The sequence below is a fragment of the Myotis daubentonii genome, chromosome X, assembly GCF_963259705.1.
Source record: "Myotis daubentonii chromosome X, mMyoDau2.1, whole genome shotgun sequence".
NCBI lineage: Eukaryota > Metazoa > Chordata > Mammalia > Chiroptera > Vespertilionidae > Myotis > Myotis daubentonii.
Genome location: NC_081861.1, coordinates 111479493 through 111505201, shown reverse-complemented (window position 1 = coordinate 111505201; position 25709 = coordinate 111479493). Strand labels below are relative to the sequence as shown.

Below are 25709 nucleotides of genomic sequence, written 5' to 3'. Positions count from 1 at the left end.
ATGTTTACTAGCAGTTGATTGCTGGCCCAAGGAAGTCAGCATTTTATTTTATTTTTTTTAATTCTTTATTAGTTAAGGTATTACAAATGGAAGTCAGAATTTTAGTGTGGAAGAGACTTGAGCATGTGTATCAGCAGAGCAAAGAAGCCAGGACTGAGCAGGAGTGAAAGCTGTAAAGGAGGTAGGGTTTAATTGATCGGCTAAGGCTCTGGCAGGGCTGAGATCAGAGTTGAGACAGAAAAAAAGGGCCATGAACTGAAGGGGCAAGATAAAACAAATATGAATATAGACAAATTGATTGGTAGTGGAAGGGCTTGGCAATTAAAAGCAGTTTTGTTTAGATTTTCATCTCCTGAAAAAAGGAGAAGTAATAGGAGACTTGAAGAGTGTCACAATGGTTTGAAATAACTGCTAGAGGGAAAGGAAGATGCAGATAACAAAATTCAAATATAACTGTATTGCATTTGGCTGAGATTGCAAACCACACATTTAGATAGGCCCCCAAAAAATATGTGTTTGTGGAGTTTCCACCAGTTATAGGACTCAGAATTACTGGTGTGAAAGCACACCAGGGTGACAGATGGATTAAACCAGGAAATGAAATTTTCAGAGAGGTGCAGCCAAGTCATAACTCTAAGAGTATTAGTAAAACATATTGGGTCAAGATTTTTAACATTAAAAATAAATGGTGAAATAATTTGTGGCTTCTTAATTTTCTTTAGTTGCTCCAAATTTCTTTCTGCTATTAACAGGAAAAACAGTAAGCTTGACAATTAAGATGTACTCTTCTTTTGCAGTTTAAAAGTCTCTTTTATGTTAACTCACTCTCTTGGGTAAATGCTCAGGCTCTCGGGTTCTTCCTCTTCTTCCTTCAACCTGAGGAGACTGGGCACAAAGAAAGACACTGACCTACTCTTTCTCTCTTCCACTTTCTCTCTTTCCTTTATGAAAAGCTTTATCCTTTCCTTTTCTTGGTGATGGAGTCTCTTTCTGTGTTATAACCTCCTCTTTTTTACTTTTTTTTTTTTTTAGCTACCATGTACATGTCTTCTTGTACTCATATTACTTGGCAACTAGGCCTCATAATTTGGCCTGAATTGTTGAAGGGCCACAGGGAAACATGAAAATATTTAACATATATGCCAAATATACTCATTAAAAAGATACTAAATTAATACCTTCTCATTTAAATATTTGTAAATGCCTCAAAATTATTTCTTGATAGGACTAAGCAATCCCTTGCTACCTTTCAATAGATATGAATGTTTCTGCAGATACTACAGAATTCACAAAATCCCCTTAGGAAAGTTAATAGCAAGACTCATAATATAGCACCAAGGGGGAGCAAGAGATCTCACAGTATTTTGGGTCCTGCATTACTCATTTCTCTTTAGATAGATAGATAGATAGATAGATAGATAGATAGATAGATAGATAGATAGATGATAGATATTTTTCCAAGAAGGCAACATTTTTAGAGTTGCAAACTTATGATCAAACTTTCATATTGCCCTATTCTCTAACATCTTTTCTTCTGATGTCTTGGCTATTTCCACTTTAATCACTTCTCTAAGAAGTATTGCCTTGGTTTTCAAATAATCTTTTAATTCTATTTAATTAAACTCTATTCAATTCTTCTACTGTGTGTTGTCTTTGCATAAAGTTCATTCATTTGAATAGTATGCAAAGCAAGGTGTTGAAAACATTATATTTCAGGGGTCTATTCATATCTTCATCCAGGCCAACTTGCAAAGGTGAATGAGATAGGGTGGCTGGAGAGGAGATGGGCTCACACTTGGAGAATAACAGTGATATCCCAGCACAAAGCATTAATGAGTCCTGAGAAGAGCCAACTGCTGCAGAAAAGCTCTCAAATTACTTAGGAAATTTTGCACCCAATATGTACCACACTTGAGCTCTGTAAACATGACTGTACTCAGTCTTTTAAAAAAAATCTTGGAGGCTTTCCAGATGTGGAACCTGAAGCTTAGAAATTTCCCAAAGCCATATAGGGTGGGGCAAAAGTAGGTTTACAGTTGTGAGTATATGAAACAGTTTATTCTTATATTACTATTTATTAATTACTGTGTTATTTTCCACACAAACAACTGTAAACCTACTTTTTCTCTACCCTGTATAATGAGTAAGTGATGGAACAGGGTCTTGAACTCATCATGTCAAGCTGTCTTCTCCAGGACCATCTAACTGTCATTCTAAATTGTCTGCCTGATCCACATATACTTAGATTTCCCTTCTTGGCCTCTTTGTTCAGCCTGGACATGCACCCTTGCTTGCTGACTGGTATCTTTGAAATCATTTTCACAATCCTCTCTCATCAGTAATTATGCCCTGCACCCCAGCCCTCTGCTGTGAAGTTTTCACCCTGCTTAATAAAGGTGGAAAAGGGGAAGGTAGTTATGAATGAGAAGCAAAGATCTGAGTTAAAACATCAGAAATTAGGGCCTGGTGTATGCGTTAAGAATTTAAGACACATCTCCATTATATGTATGTGTGTGCTTTTGCTTATATAACCATATTCCAAACCTGCTAAATTGTGTGCTTGTCAATGGCAGGGGTTATATTAACTCATTAGAGGCCTGGTACACAAAATTTGTGCAGTTGGGGGTGGGGGGTCCCCTCAGCCCAGATTACAAGAGGGCGCAGGCCAGACCTAGGGACCCCACTGGTGCACAGTCAGGATTGGGGAGGGATGTGGGAGGTTGGCCAGCCAGGGAGGGACCATGGGAGGGCTCCAGGGCATGTACGGCACATCTCGCTCAGTCCCAGTCAGCTGGACCCCAGCAGCAAGCTAACCTACTAGTTGGAGCATCTGCCTCTGGTGGTCAGTGCACATCATAGGGAGTGGTTGAGCGGCCTTAGCATGTCATTAGAATATTACTCTTTGATTGGTTGAAAGGACGACTGGACACTTAGCATATTAGGCTTTTATTATATTGGATAGCTTTATTCCTACCTAAATGTTAGAATATATGTTGATAAAGCAGGAGTTGAATATTCAGTCACTATATAATGAACATCTATTTTTTTAAAAATATATTTTATTGATTTTTTACAGAGAGGAAGGGAGAGAGATAGAGAGTTAGAAACATCGATGAGAGAGAAACATCGATCAGCTGCCTCCTGCACATCTCCCACTGGGGATATGCCCGCAACCAAGGTACATGCCCTTGACCGGAATCGAACCCGGGACCCTTCAGTCCACAGGCCGACACTCTATCCACTCAGCCAAACCGATTTCGGCTGAACATCTATTTTGTGCTGAAAACTGTCATATGCACATTTCAAAACTACCGGTATTTGTAATACACATACACATATACATTGTATTTTGATTTTTGTGTGGTATTCTACATGTGAAATACCACTATGGATTATATACATACCTAAAAGTTGCATAAATTAGTTGATACATGCAAAGTTTTGATTACTTTTCTACTAAAATATCTGTAGTATTGAGATTATTCAATCTTTTTACTTAATCCAAATTTAAATATGATAGTGATTTTATTCAAATGTTTAAATATAAGTGGGTTCTTTTCCAGACATCAGTAGTTTTTTAATTAAAGTTATCAGGTTAATTGGTTAATAAGATTATATGGGTTTCAAATGTATAATTCTGTGATACATGAGCTTTATATTGCATTGTATAGTTTTATTGAAGAACAAAATAAAATAAAAGTAAGGATAAAGGTGTTCATGCCAATCAACACAGTACATTAATTTTATAAATATCAACTTTCATTTTGTGGGTTGACAAATGTAAATATCCTATCCAATAAAAGAGAAACATGGTAATTAGCTGTACGTCCGCTACCCTTCCCATTGGCTAATCAGGGTGATATGCAAATTAACTGCCAGCCAAGATGGCGGCCGGCAGCCAGGCAACTTGAAGCGAACATGAGGCTTGCTTGCTTCAGTGACGGAGGACTCCAACGTTCCCCGCCTGCCACTGCCGGCCTCTAAGCTTGCAATTTGAAACATTGGTACAAATATAGAAGCTAAACAAAACCCCAGAAACCTGCTTTCAGCCCTCCGGGATCTCAGAGCTGGAGTTGATACAGTGTTTCAATTGTAGAACCCAAACAAACCAGATACCTGCTTTCAGCAGCAGAGGCCTAAGAGCTGGAGCCAGAGCTAAAGCTGGCTCAGAATTTTAAAAAAAAAGAAAAAAAGGAGCAGTTGGGAGCTTCCGTCACCCGCCAGCCTGAAAACAGCCCTCAGCCCCTCTCCCAGACTGGCCAGGCACCCCAGTGGGGACCCCCATCCTGAAGGGTGTGTGACCAGCTGCAAACAGCCATCATCCCCTCACCCAGGCTGGCCAGGCACCCCAGTGGGGACCCCCACCCTGATCCAGGATACCCTTCAGAGCAAACCAGCCAGCCCCCACCCGTGCACCAGGCCTCTATCCTATATAGTAAAAGGGTAATATGCCTCCCAGCACCGGGATCAGTGGAGCAGCGAGGCCTCCTGGCACCAGGATCAGCGTGACAGGGGGCAGCGCTCAAACCCCCTGATCGCCCTGTGGCTCTGTGTGTGACAGGGGGCGGGGCCACAACCTCCCTATCCACCCTGCTCTGTTCATGACAGGGGAAGGCGCCCCAACCCCCTGATCAGCCCTGCTCTGTGCCTGATAGGGGGGAGCTCCCCAACCCCCTGATCGCCCTGCAGGTCTGTGTGTGAGAGGAGACGGGGCCACAACCTCCCTATCCGCCCTGCTCTGTTCATGACAGGGTGTGGCGCCCCAACCCCCTGATAGGCCCTGCTCTGTGGGTGATAGAGGGCGGCGCCCCAACCCCTCCCCATGGGCCCTGCTCTGTGTGTGATGGGATAGAGCCATAACCTCCCCATCGGCCCTGCCCTGAGTGTGACAGTGGCGGCACCCCAACCCCCTGATTGACCCTGCTCTGTGCATGACAGGGTACAGTGCCCCAATCCCCCTGATGGGACCTGCTCTGTGTGTGACATGGGGGAGCTCCCCAACCCCCTGATCGACCTTGCTCTGTGCATGACAGGGTACGGAGCCCCAACCCCCCTGATTGGCCCTGCTCTGTGCATGACAGGGGGTGGCGCCGCAACCCCCCAATCGGCCCTACCCTGAGTGTGACTGAGGGTGGCATTGCAACCTCCCAATCCGCCCTGCTCTGTGCATGATAGGCGGCGGCGCCCCAACTCCCCAATCAGCCCTGTTCTGAGCCCCACCAGGGGCTGCACCTAGAGATTGGGCCTGCCCTCTGCCACCCGGGAGCAGGCCTAAGCCAGCAGGTCATTATCTCCTGAGGGGTCCCAGACTGCATGAGGGCACAGGCCGGGCTGAGGGACCCTCCCTCCCCCCCGAGTGCACAAATTTTTGTGCACCGGGCCTCTAGTCCTATCTAATAAAAGAGAAACATGGTAATTGGCGTACGACCGATACCCTTTTCATTGGCTAATCAGCGAGATATGCAAATTAACTGTCAGCCAAGATGGCGGCCGGCAGCCAGGCAGCTTGAAACTAACATGAGGCTTGGTTGCCTCAGTGATGGAGGACGCCAACGTTCCCCCGCCTGCCGCTGCCTCTGAGCGGGCAGTTTAAGAAACATTGTAACAAATACGCCGAACTTCAGCCAGCAGATTGGCAACATTGTAAGCAAAGGCCAGAAACCTACTTTCAGCCAGAGGCCTAAGAGCTGGAGCCAAGCCTCAAGCTAAAGCTGGCCCAGAATTAAAAAAAAAAAAAAGGAAAAAAAGGAAAAAAGGAGCGTTTGGGAGTTCAGTCACCCCCAGCCTGAAAACAGCCCTCAGCCCCTCACCCAGACTGGCCAGGCACCCCAGTGGGGACCCCACCCTGATCCAGAACACCCTTTAGGGCAAACCAGCCGGCCCCACCCATGCACCAGGCCTCTACCCTATATAGTAAAAGGGTAATATGCCTCCCAGCACCGGGATCAGCGTGACAGGGGGCAGCGCCCAAACCCCCTGATCGCCCTGCGGCTCTGTGTGTGACAGGGGGCGGGGCCGCAACCTCCCTATCCACCCTGCTCTGTGCCTGATAGGGGGGAGCTCCCCCCCCCACGGGCCCTGCTCTGTGTGTGACGGGGTAGAGCCATAACCTCCCCATCAGCCCTGCCCTGAGTGTGAGAGTGGCGGCGCCCCAACCCCCTGATCCGCCCTGCTCTGTGGGTGATAGAGGGCAGCACCCCAACCCCCTGATGGGCCCTGCTCTGTGCGTGACAGGGTACAGAGCCCCAACCCCCCTGATGGGCCCTGCTCTGTGTGTGACAGGGGGTTGCTCCACAACCTCCCCATCGACCCTGCCTTGAGTGTGACAGGGGGCGGCGCCCCAACTCCCCAATTGGCCCTGCTCTGAGCCCGACCAGGGGCTGCACCTAGGGATTGGGCCTGCCCTCTGCCACCCGGGAGCAGGCCTAAGCCAGCAGGTCGTTATCTCCCGAGGGGTCCTAGACTGTGAGAGGGCACAGGCCAGGCTGAGGGACCCCCCCTCCCCCCCCGAGTGCACAAATTTTTGTGCACCGGGCCTCTAGTAGTACTATATTAAGCTATTGTTTACTCAGTTAGTTATAACCTTCGTTTTCACTAGCAGTAAGATAATAAGGCATACACTATTGCATAGTTATAAGTTAATCACACCTGCAGGACATATAGAGGCACTACTTAGTGTATTGGATTTTACATGTTAGAATTAGTTTATGAAATCTTTTTTCTGGACGCGCTCTGAATCTTAACTAAAGTATCTCCAGGGCTGAATAAATATTGATGTTAAATATGTAGTGATCATTGTAAACTGCCAGTCAAGGTGTGCGTAACCTTATACACAAGAAGACAGATAAATAGGTGTAAGAAAAAGTCCCACACTCTCAAAATCTCTCCCAAATTCAGACAATCAGCTATTTCAATATTCGAATGAATAAATAAGCAGCATTGGGAGACTGGAGATTGGTAGGTAGAGAAGTTGAAGTATAAAATGTATAATAGTCTCTTTATATCTTAGTTTCTCTTTTTTCTAACCCAGGATCCAATCACAGATTATGCACTGCATTTGGTTATCAGATCTCTTAAGTCTCAATTAATCTAAAGATCCCCTCCTACTTTGTTCTGTCTTTTATGATATTGGCATTTTGAAGAGTCCAGGCCAGTTGTCTTATAGATTATTGCACATTGTGGATTTCCTTGTTGTTTTTTCATTATTTCAAGTTCAAACTAAGCATTTTGGTAAGAATACCATATAGGAGATGTGTATTTCTCATTGTAACACATCAGGAGGCACCAAATGTCAGTCCCATTATGGGGAAGCTAAGTTTAATCACTTGGTTAAGGTCATGTCTTCCAGACTGTTTGTTATAGTATAAAGGTCATCTTTTTCCCTTATAACTAATAATAAATAATTTGGGGGGGATAATTTGAGACAATATGAATACCTTCCTGCCGTATAACCTTTCCTTGATGGTTTTAATATCCATTAAGTTTCCCTACCAATATTAATTATTATGTCTGTTATCCTTGCTGATTTTATTAGCTTGGATATATACTGAGTGGCCAGATTATTATGACCACCTGACGTTTGTAGGCAAATTAGCCGTATACTGCATCGTATGGGATATGGAAGCTGAAGGCCTGTTCGAACACCTTTGCTCTCTGCAGTTACCAAGATAAAACGTCTCCAATTTGCACAGGAACACAAGGATTGGACAGTTGAGCATTGGAAAAAAGTAATGTGGTTTGATGAATCACATTTCCAGTTGCATCACGCAGATGGCAGAGTGAGAATTTGGGGAAACAGCATGAAAACATGCACCCCACATGCATGAGTACAACCCTTCAAGCTGGTGGGGGCAGTTTTATGGTTTAGGGCATGTTTTCCTGGCATGATTTGGGCTCTTTAATTCGTATGGAACAACGTCTGAATAGCACAACATACCTAAGTATCGTTGCTGATCAAGTTCATCCTATCATGTTGATGGCCTATCCCAATGGAAATGGCTTCTTCCAACAAGACAATGCACCATGCCACGGTGCTCACATTGTGCAGGAGTGGTTTCAAGAACATGAGGGAGACTTTGCCTTGCTTAGGTGGCCCCCACAATCACCAGATCTCAATCCAATTGAGCATTTGTGGGACAAAGTTAAAAGAGCCATCAGGCAGCTGGTTCCACAACCATCAAGTCTCACAGAACTGGACAGTGCTATTCATCAGGCATGGTGTCAGATTCCTCACATCACCTTTCAACATCTCGTGGAGTCAATGCCAAGAAGAATAGCCACAGTATTGATTGCAAAAGGTGGCCCAACAAAGTACTGATGGGGTGGTCATAATAATCTGGCCACTCAGTGTGTGTATATCTATATATCTATATATCTATATATCTATATATCTATATATATATATATATATATATATATATATATATATATATATACTGAGTGGCCAGATTATTATGACCACCCCATCAGTACAATGAAGTGAATTAATTATGCAAATATTAATAATAATAATAAAAAAACCTTGAGAGTATTTGCTTAGGAAGTTTTCAATATTCAGTATTTTTTAGAAGTGTCAATGAAGTACTGATGGGGTGGTCATAATAATCTGGCCACTCAGTGTGTGTGTGTGTGTGTGTGTGTGTGTGTGTGTGTGTGCGCATGCGTGTGTGTGTGTGTATGTATCTATATAGATAGATATAGATAAATATATATATACACATATACATATATAGGTATATAGATATATATAGATATATTATTTTACTGTATGTTGCAAAATCCCCTTCATAGCGGTTATAACATTATTCTTTCCCATTCCTTTCCAAGTATAGTGTCAGCTGATATCTAGTTCAATATACTTAAAGTTATAAATGCCTATGCTGACAAAGATTTTATCTTTTATAAATGGTAGCCCTGAAAGCAATTACCTGTTATGTAGCCAGTTAGTATGTCTTGGATAATTGACTGATTTTGTAGTTATTGGTTTAAATTTTTGTTAGTTTAATAAATGTATATTTATGCATATGTAAATATTAACTACTACGATCCAAATTAAATTGTTGGCTCAAACAGGGTCTCAGTAATATCTGTTATTTGAGTAGTTTAAATAAAAATTCCAAGGATTTATGAGTTGATTTTATAATGTTTTAAAAATAATCATCTGAGAAATTTGTCATTAGAGGAGAGTTTTGATTCAGTTTCAGTCTCCACTGATATTTTTTTTCTCTTAAATGTGACATTGAAGTGTAATATTTCTTTATACTTTTATTAGATCGGGAAATGCCGAAGAATCTCGTCCTTGGCATTCAGTGCGATAGCTTCCTCATTGAGACTGCTGCCTTCAAGCTTAGTATGGATCACTCACACGGTACAGAATTTCTACCTTATAGTCTGTTATTCTATCTGCTATCACATTTTAGAGAAGATGAACTATGTCTGATGTCTTAATATTTGATAAAAATTAAATGCACCAATTAAAAATTTTGACAAATTTTAATAAGTTGATAGAAAAACATGGATAGTGTAAACTTTATGTATATTCATTTTATCTTTGCTATTTTTCTTTATATATCACATAAGTACAACTTGTAAAGTAGTTGACTATCCTACCACTTAATCCATAAGTGTGTGAGCCAAAGATGATTTTGGAAAATTAAAAATAGCTAGTGTACTAAAGTTACTCATACTTATGAAAAATAATTGCATCTTTGCAAAGCTAATGATTCCCTGAAAAATTATTACAGGGTAGACATCTATTTTTACGTATATTAATCATCCCACCTTCATACTGATGAATAGGAAAAAAATCTAAGGCATAAGAAATAATTAAGTTGCTTAAAAATCAAAAGCCCCCAAAATATGAATTTCTTTAAAATGTTTTAAAATAATGTTTTTAATTGCAAGAAAATCTAATAATAGTTATGTAAATATGATAAAATATTAATTATATTAACATAATGCAGAAGTAATAACTGAAATCACTAACCACTACTAACACCCCAATACAAATAGGTTCATGACTTTCATTTATATTTACTGTATTCATTTCTATCAGCATCCTAAACCTCATTAATTCACAACTCCATGAGGTGGGTGTTAGTATTATTGTTATTGAATCAAGGAGATTGCAATTCAACAACATTAACTTACATTAAATCAAAACAGTTGCTTAATGGCAAAGTTGAACTTCTTGTGTATTACTTCAAACTCTTCTTTTATTTATTTGCAATATACTAAAAGGAGTAAAAACAACCTTTCAAAAAAGAGGAAGTACAGATGGCCAAAGAATGAAACTATGTTCAAGATCACTAATATTTAAATAGATGTTGATTTAAATGATAGCCTCCTAAATATCTCCCCCCCATTAATATATACCATACTGTAGCACTAGAGAACAAGGTGCTGCTTTATAAATCTACATATGCATAAAATTCACTCTATGACCTTGGGAAGGGCAGCCAAAATACAGGGATTAGGCTTTAAACTTCTTAGTCTGGGAATTTGTGTTCTGGTTTTGACTGTACCATAGGAAACTGTATTAGCTTGAGCTATTTTCTGTACTTTCTAGACCCCATTTTGGACATTATAAAGAATGAAAAATCAGTTTTACCTAATAAGAGATTTATTTGAAGTACAAATGCAATTACTTATGTGAATACATGTCTAAGGCCTAATTTATATATAAGTATGGGTTATTAGTATTGTTTGTATAAGTGAAGATAGCTAAATACAAAGGTGATTCCTGATTTTTTGTTGTTGTTGTTTTATAACAAACTAGAGGCCCAGTGCACAAATTTGTGCATTGGTGGGGTCGCTTGGCCTGGCCGGCGATCAGGGCCAATTGGGGCCATCTCGCCCAGTCCTGTTTGGGGCTGATTGGGGCAGCCAGCTGCAGGGAGGGACTGCAGGAGGTTGGCCGGCTGTAGGAGGTTGGCTGTAGGAATGCACTGACCACCAGGGGGAAGCTTCTGCATTGAGTGTCTTCCCCCTGGTGGTCAGTGCATGTCATAGCGACCAGTTGACTGGTCATTCAATCATTTGGTCACTTAGGCTTTTATATATATACCGTAGATAAGACCTAGTACACTGCCAGTACATGCCAGGGAATATATTTCATATATTTCTGAAAAATGAATTTAAAAATAAGTAACAATTTTTTGCTTCTGAAATTCATTTGTCATCTAGGTGAAACATTTACTAGACAAATTATTTTAATTTTCATCAATTGCTTATTGATTAAATAGTCTTGTTACCGTGGTGAATACCAGTTTTCTTGAAATGGATTTTTTACAGAACAGTAGATATCTATTTCTGTATTTATATTAAATCTATATTTTAAAGTATCCAACTTTGTAGGTATATCTATATTTTTAAAATAATCAAACCTTGTTCTTCCTTATCATATCCCTAATTCTTTATATTCTCTATTTTATTCAACATTTTAATTTTTAAAATATCACTAAATTTCAGTTATTCATTCATATTCCACCTTTACAAATTTTGGCACATCTTTGTGTCACCTAAGTGATTATTTACTTAATAGTATTTTAATGGAAAACAGTGTTACTTGCCATGAGCAATAGCAATGTACTGTTTGCCAGGGTCTATTTAAGTGCTTTATAAATAGTAATTGATTTAGTCCTCCCAACAGTATGATAGATTCTATTAATACCCCGATGTTAGAGATGAATATACCAAGACATGTAGGAGTTAGTTCCAAGGTCACACCCCCAAAATATGCTGGAGCTTGGCTTTGAATGTAGGACTTGTGCTCCTACCCAATTACTCAATACAGTCATAAACAGAAGGTAGTTGTAAAACATCAATCAATAAATAATGAAATAAAAATTTTAAATATCTTCATATTTTACTCAGAAGTATTTTAATTATCACTGTTGCAAAACAGTTTTCCTGGGAAGCAGTCTCTGAGGAGGAGGTTATTGTGCAGGACATTTATTAGGGAGTGCTCTCATGGTCTACACCACTGGGGGAAGAAAATGAAACAAGACTGAACAGAGGGAGAAGATAGGTACAAAGGTTTCAGATAAAACATGGCAAGCACTGAAATTACTATAGCTCTTCAGAGTTGCCCCAATTTGGGATGAGGAGGCCAGGATATTATAGCTTCATCCTCCCTTCCCCACTGCCCACATCAATCCATTGTTAAGTGCAGTCTACCCTGAAAAGGAGTTTCAGTGACCCTTCAGCTGAAGGCAGTTCTCACAAAGCGCTGATATCTAGATACTGTATGCTGGCCATAATCTCGATAGCTTGGCATATGAAGTCATGAAGATATATCTCTCTTTTTACTAGAAGTATTACTTACTTTTCCTGATACATACCTCAATAATTATAAATATGGTGACATGTAGGAGTCAAGGGCCATTTTATTCATTATATATACCAGGTCATCCTAGCACCTTTTATAGAAAAAGCATCCTGTCCTTCATTGAATTACAGTAACACTTTTCTCCCAAATCCAGTGACAGTATGTTTATGAGTCTGTTTCTGGACTCTCTCTTCAGTTCCAGTTGTTTATTCTTCTGTCTTTGCAATAATATCATACTGTCTTAACTATTACAACTATATGACAAGTCTGGATGTGGTAACATACGTCTTCAAAAATGTTCCTGGTCTTTAACATTTTCTTAGTTATTCTAGATCCTTTGCATTTTCATGAGTTTTAGAATTTCCAGATATACCCCTGCTATGACTTTAATTTGAATTGTATTGGAACTATACATTGATATGGGGGCAACTAGCATCTGAGAAATATTGAGTTATTGGGTCTTTTAATCTAAGAACATGGTACCTCCCTCCATTTATCCAAGTGGCTTTCTTTCTTTCAGATTTATTCTAAAGCCCATATTATCTCCCTGATTTGATATGTTAACATTGTCATGACTACACTGCCAGATATACTTGGTTTCTTTCTGGGTTATCTCTACTATTCCACTAAACCTGTCTTAAAGACCAAAACTACACTGTCTCCATTAGAGAGGCTTTATAATGTGCCTTAATATGTGTGTAAGGATACCTCTCTCACATTACATTCTCTTTTCAGAGTTTTATTGGCTATTCTCCCCTGTTTAATTATCCATATGAACTTTATACTAAACTTGACTACTTTTGGAAAGAAACCTGATAGAATATTTATTAGGGTTATTTAAAATTTAAATTATAACTAAATTATAATTTATATATATAATTAAAATTAATTTATAACTTAAATTACAACTGTACATGTAGGAAAAAATGACATTTCTGTGATAACTGAAAATATATCAATATACACTTTCTGGATTTTTATTAGTTCACCAACTTTGTGTCTTCAGAAATGCTTAAAATTTATTTTTTAAATATTTTTTGCATGTGTTCTAATGATCAAAGCATGCTCAAATCCATTTTAGAGCACCTCTCAAAACAGTGATAGTATTAACAATGTAGCTCACTCTTTTTGTGCTTTGATAGCAACAAAAAATATACAATTTGTCATCTCATAATACAAGCTACTTTTGTGATTATTTATACTTAATATTTTATTTCTGAATTTAAATGCAAGAGCTCACTGTTATATTTTCTCATATGGCTTTCTAGATAATATAAAGGCTTTAGTTAAAACTATAAGTTTTCTCTGCTGAAGAAGGAAAATCCTTTAATCATTTTCATGAGAAAGATTAATATATTTAAAAGTATTATTACATAATAACTGTTCTATCTCTTTAGTACTCTTGATATTCCATGATATAATGGCTAGCAATCAGCACACTATTCAAAACATTTTACACAATCTTAATAATTTCTATAAGGGCTAATTTTTACCTTTAATCTAAAATAAAATATTTAGAGCCTTAATTTAGATTGTTGTCATCAGAGTAATCACAATATCAAGGAATCCTTTTCTGGTTAGATAATGATTCCTCGCAGAAAAGCAGATGGGAAGGATACATTTGACCATGTTGCTCTATTCCACTTAATCTTTTTCTTTAAAACAGCAGGTATATATGTTTTTACATAATTTTATATATGTATTATTAAAATTAACCAGACATAATTTTAGTTAGTGCCATTTTCATGTAACTTTAAAAAATTTCAGTATTCCACTTTATTTTTTTCTTAAATCTTTATTGTTGAAAGTACAGTGGGGCCTTGACTTACAAGTGTCCTGACTAACGAGTTTTTTGAGATACGAGCCGTATCTCAGCCGATTTTTTGCTTTGAGTTGCGAGCTAAAATTCGGGTTATGAGCCAGCTTCAGATACCCCACTGCTAGTTGGTGCACACAGTGAACACCACAACATCAGCCCAGCATCACGTGTCTCACTCGTTCACTGTTGATTTGACATACGAGCAATTTGAGTTATGAGCTCTGTCATGGAACGAATTAAACTCGTAAGTCAAGGCCCCACTGTATTACATATGTCCCCTTTTTTCCCCCATTGACCTCTTCTAGCCTACCCCAGTCTCCCACCCCAGGCCTTCACCACCCTATTGTCTGTGTCCGTGGGTTATACACATATGCAAACAAGTTATTTGGTTGATCTCTTCCCACCCACTCTATCTCCCCTGCCTTCCCTCTGAGGTCCTAAAGACTTTTCATGCTTATATGTCTCTACATCTATTTTTTTCATCAGTTCATTTTTTTTCATTACCTTTTATATATGAGTGAGATCATGTGATACTTATATTTCTCTGACTAACATATTTTGCTTAGCATAATACTCTCCAGCTCCATCCATACTGTTGCAAATGGTAAGAGTTCTTTCTTTTTTATAGTGGCATAGTATACCATTGTTTAAATGTGTCACAGCTTTTTATCCACTCATCTGGGCGCTTGGTTTTTTTTCAGATCTTAGCTATTGTAAATTGTGTTGCTGTGAACATGGGGGTACATATATTCTTCTGATTGGTGTTTCTGATTTCTAAAAGTAGGATCACTGGGTCAAATGGGAGTCCCATTAAAAATGTGTTTTTTTAAATATATTTTTATTGATTTCAGAGGAAGGGAGAGGGAAAGAAAGACAGAAACATCAATGGTGAGAGAGAATCATTGATCGACTGCCTCCTGCATGCCCCCCAACAGGGAACGAGCCCACAACCTGGGCATGTGTCCTTGACCAGAATTGAACCCTGGACCCTTCAGTCCACAGGCCAATGGTCTATCCACTGAGCCAAACCAGCCAGGGCCATTTTCTGTTTTTTTTTTTGAGGAAATTCCATACTGTTTCCCACAGTGGGATGTAATCAATACCTTTGTGATCTTTGCCTATATAAATCTGATGTGGGGCTAGGGAGGACACTGCGAGATTTGGAGTGCATGGCCCCCTCATAGTCCTGGCTTGCAATAAATGTGACTCTTTAATTCAACTTCTTGAGGCGTCCTTCTGTTATTCGCAGGGTACATTACAATACTACTCATATTACTTATCTATAATCTTTAAGTGATGACACATACCACTCAACTTAAATGTTTGTTTTCACAAAATTATTGCATAAATTCACAAGAGAGCATTCCACAATTACATCTTGGTTATATTGCTGGTGAATGAAAGCCAAAATTCTTCTCCAGAATAAAATAATACAATTTTCTTTATTTTTATGTCATTATATTTCATATAAATTATACATAATCCTCAAAATGAGAAAGTGTATTTTTAAACAGCATGAGTTATGCCAATAATGATTCATTAAGGTGAATTAATCAGCATTAATCCAGATAATAAATGTGAATCCGAAACTCTATCTTAAAGCATTTTCTGCATATAGAGGGATATACAAATTTATAGGATAATAATTTTCCTTTAGTTGTTGTTGCTACTACTTTTATTAGTAACATTAATATCATTTTAATTTTGGAATCCTTGTTACAATCAATAGAAATGACATACCCAAGGATATATCTTTTAGAACTTAATAGCTTTAAAGGCAATCACCATGATTTCCTAGAAAGAGCTATCTGTATTCACTGTTTCTACTTCTTTGTCTCTATTCTCAATGGTCTAACTCACTTCAGTGAAGATTTAATCTTAACAACTCAACTGAAATTGCTTTTGCCAAGAAAATCATGATTTGCATATTGCAATATCTATAGGTCAATGCTATGTCCTTATTTTACTATACTTCTTAGTAGCATTTGGTATAGTTGACTTTTCTCTCCTTGAATTGTCATATTGACTTGGCTTTTGGTTTTCCTCCTATGTCATTGTTCATTCTTTCTGAGTCTTCTATTCTGTCTCTTATCTGCTATCAGAACTCTAGGTGTTGCCTTGATTTAGTGTTCAGCCTTACCTCTTCTCCAGTTATATTATCCTTCTGATCATTTCTTTCAGGCTATGCATACTATCCACCCACCATAAACTCTTAATTTATATCTCTAACTCCATACTTGAGTTTTAACTGTATGGATATTTAGCAGGTATCTCTTACTAAATATTACTCTTGATACACTTGTCCCCTCACCCTTAGGCTAATTTGTTCCTCAAAGTTTTCTCCATCTCAGTTGATGACACTATTATTTATCTAGTTTATCTTGCTGAAAACCTAGGAGTCATACTTGATTCATTTTCTCTTTGCAAATTTCGAGCCCATCAGTAAATGAATACTTTTTTTCTTAGGTGCTAGAAAAGACATAATTTAGAATAAATTGCTCAAATAGGAAAATTAAAGGAAAATTATATTCTTTTTTTAAATTAAATCTTTATTGTTCAGATTATTACATTAGTTACTCTTTTTTCCCATCATAACTCCCCTCCACCCAGTTCCCACCCCACCCTCCACCCTCACTCCCCACCCACCGTCCTCATCCATAGGTGCACGATTATTGTCCAATCTCTTCCCTCACCCCACACCCCTTTCCCCCCCCCCCCAAGAATAGTCCATTCCCTTTCTATGTCCCTGATTCTATTACAATTGCCAGTTCATACTGTTCATCAGATTATTTATTCCCTTGACTTTTAGATTCACTTTTTAATAGATGTGTATTTGTTGTTCATAATTTGTATCTTTACCTTTTTCTTCTTCTTCCTCTTCTTAAAGGATACCTTTCAGCATTTCATATAATACTGGTTTGGTGGTGATGAACTCCTTTAGCTTTTCCTTATCTGTGAAACTCTTTATCTGGCCTTCAATTCTGAATGATAGCTTTGCTGGATAAAGTAGTCTTGGTTGTAGGTTCTTGGTAATCATCACTTTGAATATTTCTTGCCACTCCCTTCTGGCCTGCAAAGTTTCTGTTGAGAAATCAGCTGACAGTCGTATGGGTACTCCCTTGTAGGTAACTGACTGTTTTTCTCTTGCTGCTTTTAGGATTCTCTCTTTGTCTTTTGCTCTTGGCATTTTAATTATGATGAGTCTTGGTGTGGTCCTCTTTGGATTCCTTTTGTTTGGGGTTCTCTGTGCTTCCTGGACTTGTAAGTCTATTTCTTTCACCAGGTAGGGGAAGTTTTCTGTCATTATTTCTTCAAATAGGTTTTCAATATCTTGCTCTCTCTCTTCTTCTGGTACCCCTATAATTCAGATGTTGGTACACTTGAAGCTGTCCCAGAGGCTCCTTACACTATCTTCGTATTTTTGGATTCTTTTTTCATTTTGCTTTTCCAGTTGGGTGTTTTTTGTTTCTTCATATTTCAAATCTTTGCCTTGATTCTTGCGATCCTCTGGTCTGTTGTTGGGAGTCTGTATAATGTTCTTTATTTCAGTCAGTGTATGCTTAATTTCTAGTTGGTCCTTTATCACAACATCGAGGGTCTCATTATATTTCTTGAGGATCTCACTACATTTATTGGTGGTCTCACCAGTCTTCTTGAAGATCTCACTACATTTATCGGCGGTCTCACCAGTCTTTTCGAGGGCCTTATTAAGTTTATCGGCGGCTTCTAGACAGTTCTTTAAAGACCTTAAAAGTGTGGTTTTGAACTCTATATCCAGCAGTTTTCTTTCCTCCAATTCTGTTGTTTGTGTCCTGTTTCTTTGTCTCGGCATTTTTTATGCTTCGCTGTGTCGATAGAGTTCCTTTCTGTGCTAAGTGTCCAAATTACCTGAGGTAGACACTCTTGGTGGACCCCCTTGTGGGCTTTGTGCACAGTCTTGTTGTAATTAAGCCTTGATTGTTGTAGTTATCACTGTGAGGAATTGACCTCCAGGCCAATTGGCTGTGAGAATCAGCTGTGTCTGCAGTAGGAGAACTTCTGTGCTGGAGACACCCCTCTGGGGCTAGACTTGCTTCAATGGGGCTTTGGTGCTCACTGAGTCTGCCCCCTGAGTGTGTCTTTTATGGTTCCACAGAGCTGCAAACTGGATGGTCCCACTCTGACCTCTGGGCTTCCTGGCTCCTGGATCTCTAGGGAGGTGCTAATCTAGCCTTTGCCTGAGTCTATCCAGCAAAAGTCTCCCTGTAGGGCTTGGGCAGGGCGGGTCCCACGGGATCAACAGGGCGGGGTTAGCAATTATGGCTGCTCTCAGTCTTGCCCTCAGAGGCTCTGCTTCTCAGTGTCCCAGTAATTGCTGCAAGCCCCACGGAGAGAAAGCTGCCCTAGGGTTCTGAGCGATGCCAGACAGTCCCGCTTCTCCTGTATGAGTCTGGGTCCCTGTAGATTCGCCCGGAGCTGGAGCTCAGAGTCTGAGACTCCCTCCCGATTGAAAACAACAACCACGCCCTCAGCCGCCAGCCCGTTCCACATGCACTCCACACCTTAGTATTTTACTTCAGCAGTGCGCCTCCTCTGAGTCTCTGTATGTTTTACTCTTTTCTCCTAGTTGTAGAATTTCCACTCAGCCAGCCTTCCTGTGGTTCTGGATGTTGTCCGTTCCGTCTTTTAGTTGTATTTTTGAAGTGGTTGTTCGAGGCAGCAAACTCCGGTGTTTACCTATGCCGCCATCTTGGTTTCTCCGGAAAATTATATTCTTTTCCATGAGTTTTGGAATCAAACAAAATGTGAGTTAGAAAGTGAAAGTTTGTTTTGTAAAATGGAATATACTCTTTCAATTTTTATTGCTCTGATAATATTTTTATTATGTTGGGCTCAAGTATCAAGTGCCTGTTTTGGGAAAACAATAAAACATGCTTAAAATTGAGCCACATGCATAAAATATAGAAGAAATTGTGGCATAACTAATGAATGAAGATAACTGACACAGAAACCACTGGTATGGAAGAACATAGAATACATTAGCTTCTCTGCAAGAGCCTCAAAGAGATGGATACTGTAAAGAAAGTTTGGAGACATAGTATAGGTGGTGACAGCTTTAGCACATTTGAGTCACTTGAGAAACAATGTAATTTTGTAGTCTTCACATTTTTGTTTTAATTTTTAGACTCTGATAAGTGAAAATATGTTCTAAGCCATGCCTTATGACCTGTTTGTACATTCTAAAAAACAAAATTTCTGTTTTATACTACACAAATATTAAATTTCTCATTATGTTTGTTTTGATATGAAAAAATATCAGAGTCCAATTCCAAGGTACATATTACATTCAGTCAGTGAGGTTAATTAAAATTTCTTATCGCTTCAAACCTTTATTTAATTTAAAGCAAAAAAAAAAAAATCCCAGAAATAAGAAAGTATGGTAACTGAGAAGAATTTAAAATGAAAATCAATATGGATCTGCCAAATGTAATCAGATCTCTATTTATGTGATATGTCAAAAATCCAATTACACCTGAATTGAAATTGTTTTTTCCTTCTTTTAGCTGACATCCCTTTGCATATTTAAGTTTAAAAGTAAGATTAAATGGATATAAATTGCATGCTCTCCATGAGCAGAAATAAGTACACAACTGAAATTCTCTCCTATCGAAAGCTCTATGGACAAGTCATAATTAAATCTTATAGAATGATTAGACGTATATTTTTTTTAGTTATCTCATAAAATGGATATGATGAATGCACTTTATGAAAACATCCTTTTAGTATTTCCCTGTTGTGTCTATGCACAACCACTCATTACCTTTTGCCAGTTTTGTTCTTCCTGAATCTTGGTAGCTGTAATGGATTTCCTTTCCTATAGTAACTGCGCATTTAACGGAATCCCTGATCCCTTGATAAGAGCAGAAAGAGCCACCCTAGCTGGTTTGGTTCACTGGATAGAGTGTTGGCCTGCGGAGTGAAGGGTCCCAAGTTTCATTCTAGTCAAGGGCACATGCCTAGGTTGCTGGCTCGATCCCTGGTGGGAGAGTACAGGAGGCAGCTGATCGATGATTCTCTCTCATCATTGATGTTTTTATCTCTCTCTCCTTTTCCCTTCCTCTATCAAATAAAAAATATATGTATTTTAAAAGAGCAGAAGGAGCCATCATTAAGTGCTATTCATTTTATTATCACATGTAAATGGTGCTAAGATCTTTATCACAACTTCCCTCATGAAGAAAATATAATTGTTACTAATATTTGTACATAATCCAATATAGATTTTCTGCCCATTTATATATTATGATTCTCTTAGTTTTATAATTTATTTTTGGATGACATAAAATGCCACAAAATATTAAAATGTAAAAATCAAAGAATATAAATAAATTAATTAGGATACTTAATGCCACTATTAATAATAGTGAAGTGATGAGGATTTTTCTGATTGTATGGAACCAGTGAGTTCTCAGGGAAGAGTCAGGTTTTAAAAAGGTACAGAAAACATTTAGATAGCTTCATTTAATGTCTAATGTTGATTTTAGTTAACATATATCATGTGTTTTGACATCAATAATAAAAATGTTATTTGCAAAAATTATGTTTTTGATTTAAATGTTCCCACTAATGAAATTGAAAATGTCTTCAAAACTCAGTGTTTAGTGACATTTATTGATGTGTGCTGCTGCCTGCACATAAAGCAGGCCCAGATCTCCAGACAATTGTCATGAATGTTTACTAAATTATGTTGGCAGCTGAGCATAATTTCACATTTTAAATAAAATTTCCCTTCCTATTATATCAAGTGACCAATTTTCTCACAAATGAGTTCAGGTTCCAATCACATAGATTTATAATTAATATTTATAGCATTTATTTCCTAACTAGCCAGTGAAGCTACTGATTCTATTGGGGGCAAGGGGGTGACACCAAAAACAACAAAGCTACAGCTCTTGGTATACAAAGATGCCTGTCCTTCAGAGAAATCTCTATAACCGAAAATTTAGACCAACTTATACCACTAGAACATTTCTATCATGAGAACAGAAATTAAACGTATTTAAATCGTTTATAAAGTCTGGGCTTGTAAAATGGAACCCAAGGCACTGTGCCATTTCTCTTTTCCACCATTATATGCAGTTTTTTAGTTTCACAAATATAGGTACATATTCTAACAAAGAAAGGACTGCTTAAGAGTTATAGAACATAAGGCTTTTAAAACAGGTAGCATGGTATGTATAGATGCATAGATAGAGAGAAAGGACTGTAGAGAAATACAATTGTGAGTGCATGGACTTTCGATAGAACTTGATTTTCCTTTAGTAAAATTTGACATAATAAAATTTACTGCAGTGAATTAAAACCTGATAACTACTACTGACATTCATCATTTCCTCCCCTTCTCATAATTGATACTGTGTCATTAAGAATATTTAGTCAAATCAGAGTCTTGTCTGGTTCTTCCATTATATTGATCACTCTAATTTTGTTTTCATCCATGTGCCTTGTGATCCCTCCCATTATATCAGAAAGTTCTCTGTGCTCTTCTGGCCATCCCTCTGCTTGTTTGTTGAACCACACACCTTCTCAACTGTGTGGAGCTCTCCAGTTCTCCCTTGTGTCTTTTCTATAATAATTCTTATTTCTATCAACATACACATGCAATCAAAGCACTCGATGTTAAAAGACATGCCCCTTTATCCCTTATCTCTGCTAGCTACTATCCCATTTCTCTGATCCTTCTATATAGCAGAACAACTTGGAAGCTGGTCTATACTCACTGTCTTCACTTCTTATACCATTATTTTTTGAACCCAAGAAAATCCAGCTTTATTTCCCATCTGTCTACTAATACTGCTCTTTAAAAAAAATATATTTGTATTGATTGCAGAGAGGAAGGGAAAGGAAAAGAGGTAGAAACATCAATGATGAGAGAGAATCATTGATCAGCTGCCTCCTGCACATCCCACACTGGGGATCAAGCCTGCAACCTGGGCATGTGCCCTAACCAGGAATCAAACTGCGACCTCCTGGTTCATAGGTCGATGCTCAACTATTGAGCCATGCCAGCGGGACTAACATTGCTTTTTTAAAGTTCATCAGTAACATAATCTTGCCAGACCTAATCATCTATATGTTGTCTTCATTTTGCTCAACTCATGAGCTCTACTTGATGTATCTGATTTCTCACTGTTTAAGAAACAGTTGCATTCTAAGACTCGATTCTCCTTTGATTCTTCTTCTATCTTTCTAGGAAGCTCTTCTCATTCTCTTTTGCATATTTTTCCTCTGTTCCTGTCCCCCTGACTTCCCAGAGGTCCAAGGCTTAGTCTTCTCTCCTCTTTTCATTTCTATTCACACTCATTTCACCTGGGATCTCATTTAGTCACACATGAGCTTGCAACAACTTCTGAATTGATAGTCTTACTTTGGCCCCTCCTTAAATCAAGACTCTTATAGCCACCTTATATCTCAGTATTTAGCCCACAGGTATCTATGAGGTTTCTCAAACTTAGTTAGGCACCCTGCTCATTTTATTACAGAGGCCTTCCTCAATCACCCTATATTAATTAATTTCCACACCTTCTCTAACACTTAAAAATGTATTTACTCAATAACAATCATGCATATAGTGAATTTTGTTTATTGTTTTACTTCTATCCTCACCCTCCCAACACATTCTAGAATGCAGGACCCATGAAAGCAGGGAATTTATTTTCTTCTCTGTTTTATCCTTAATGCTAATTACAATGCATGGCACATAGTATTTTTCTGAATGAATAAGAGAATAAAATAGTGTAGAGTTAATGTATGCTGTACAAAATGGGATTATATGGATGGAGCCACAGTAATTCCTTTGCCATAGCAAAATCTTGATAGGTGTATCATATTAGCTTCCTTTTTCATTTGAAGAAAACCTCACTTAGAAATTTAAATGACTTTTTCAGTTTCAGGAGTAGTGAGTAACAGCATGGATTTAAACTTCTAAAGCTCATGCTCTATACTTTATTGAAGTGTATTCCTGCAGGTGAAAAGAGAGATTATACACACACACACACACACACACACACACACACACACACACACTACTTAGTACAGTGCAGAGGACAAGGAAGGCATAGTAACTGACCAGTAAGGTATATTAGTTGTACCAGTAGTAGTATTAGTAGACATTATCTTAAAATTCCCTGTGGGTAATTTCAATTGAAATTAAAATTAGCTACTTTTCAAGACAATATTCAGTTCCCTAACACTAATTTTTTAATCTTAGTTATCTTTTCTATTTATAAAGAATAGAATATTCAGGTTGGAAGAAGCATCGAGATATTCTATTGCAAACACATTCATGTGAAGCTCAAAACTCTTCTCTCACTGTCAGCGGTTATGCAGCAACTGCCTGATGGCCTTTCATGACAGAAAACTGTCGCTGGTAACAAAACTCTGATAGTGGATTTTCACTGACTTTGAGTCAGCAATGAAGTGTTTACATAAAAATTAATATTTTCTTTGAGTATTATTTTGTTTTTATTTTTGCTGATGTATTCTTAGATTTTAAAAAAGCAAACATAAATGTTCAGTAGTTTTCTGAGTACAGGTCTTTTACCTCTTTGGTTAAGTTTATTCCTAAGTATCTTAATTTTTTTTGTTGCAGTGGTAAATGGGATTGTTATTTTAGTTTCCCATTCTGAGAGTTCATTATTGGTGCATAAAAATGCCATAGATTTCTGGTTTTTAATTTTGTATCCTGCTACATTGCCAAATTCATTTATTAAATCTAATAGTTTTTTATGGAGTCTTTAGGGTTTTCTATGTACAATATCATGTCATCTGCGAAAAATGAGTTTTACATTCTTTTTTTAAAAAAATTAAATCTTTATTGTTCAGATTATTACAGTTGTTCCTCTTTCCCCCGCCCCCCAGCTTGCCTCCACCTGGTTCCCACCCCACCCTCTGCCCTTACCAACCCCCCCACTGTCCTCATCCATAGGTTTACGATTTATGTCCAATCTCTTCCCGCACCCCCCATACCTCTTTCCCCTCCGAGAATAGTCAGTCCATTCCTTTCTATGCCCTTGGTTCTATTATATTCACCAGTTTATTCTGTTCATCAGATTATTTATTCACTTGAGATTTAGATTCACTTGTTGATAGATGTGTATTTGTTGTTTATAATTTTTATCTTTACCTTTTTCTTCTTCTTCCTCTTCTTAAAGAATACCTTTCAGCATTTCATTTGATACTGGTTTGGTGGTAATGAACTCCTTTAGCTTTTTCTTATCTGTGACACTCTTTATCTGACCTTCCATTCTGAATGATAGCTTTGCTGGATAAAGTAATCTTGGTTGTAGGTTCCTGCTATTCATCACTTTGAATATTTCTTGTCATTCCCTTCTGGCCTGCAAAGTTTCTGTTGAGAAATCAGCTGACAGTCGTATGGGTACTCCCTTGTAGGTAACTGACTGTTTTTCTCTTGCTGCTTTTAGGATTCTCTCTTTGTCTTTTGCTCTTGGCATTTTAATTATGATGTGTCTTGGTGTGGTCCTCTTTGGATTCCTCTTGTTTGGAGTTCTCTATGCTTCCTGGACTTGTAAGTCTATTTCTTTGAACAGGTAGGGGAAGTTTTCTGTCATTATTTCTTCAAATAGGTTTTCGACATCTTGCTCTTTCTCTTTTTCTGGCACCCCCATAATTTGGATGTTGGTATGCTTAAAGATGTCCCAGAGGCTCCTTACACTATCTTCATATATTTGGATTCTTTTTTCTTTTCACTTTTCCGGTTGGGTGTTTTTTGCTTCTTCGTATTTTGAATCTTTAGCTTGATTCTTGAGATTGTCTAGTCTGCTGTTGGAACTTTGTATAATATTCTTGATTTTAGTCAATGTATGCTTAATTTCTAGTTGGTCCTTTTTCATAACCTCTAGGGTCTCACTAGATTTCTTGAGGGTCTCACTAAATTTATCGGCGGTTTCATTAGACTTAATAAGGGTCTTACTAAATTTATCGGTGGTTTCTAGAAAATTCTTGAAAAACCTTATAAGTGTGGTTTTGAACTCTATATCCAGTAGTTTGCTTTCCTCCATTTCTGTCATTTGTGACTTGTTTCTTTGTCTCCTCATTTTTTATGCTTCCCTGTGTTGATAGAGTGGCTTTCTGTGCTAGGTGTCCTATAGGGCCCAGTGGCTCAGCCTCCCCAATTACCGGAGGTGAACACTCTTGATGCACCCCTTTGTGGGTTTTGTGCACAGTCTTGTAGTTAAGCCTTGATTGTTGTAGGTATCACTGGGAGGAATTGACCTCCAGGCCAATTGGCTGTGAGAATCAGCTGTGTCTGCAGTGGGAGAACTTCTGTGCTGGAGACACCCTTCTGGGGCAAGACTTGCTTCAGTGGAGCTTTGGTGCTCACTGAGTCTTCCCCCTGAGTGTGTCCCTTATGGATCTGAGGAGTTGTAATCTGGATGGTCCCACTCTTACCACTGGGTACACTGGCTCTTGGTCTCTAGAAGGTGCTAATTTAGCCTCTGCCTGAGGCTACCCAGCAGGAGCTTTGGAGAGATCTGCAGATTCCTCTTCATTGTTTGGGAT

At 38.5% G+C, this 25709-nt stretch overlaps 1 protein-coding gene across 1 annotated transcript in view; it reads left to right on the top strand.

Annotated features, from left to right (window-relative positions):
- Positions 1-25709, top strand: part of CFAP47 (cilia and flagella associated protein 47) — a 467420-nt gene that overhangs the window by 387742 nt on the left and 53969 nt on the right. The window contains 1 exon segment of the mRNA XM_059678706.1: positions 9272-9367. Coding sequence (XP_059534689.1) covers positions 9272-9367 — 96 coding nt within the window.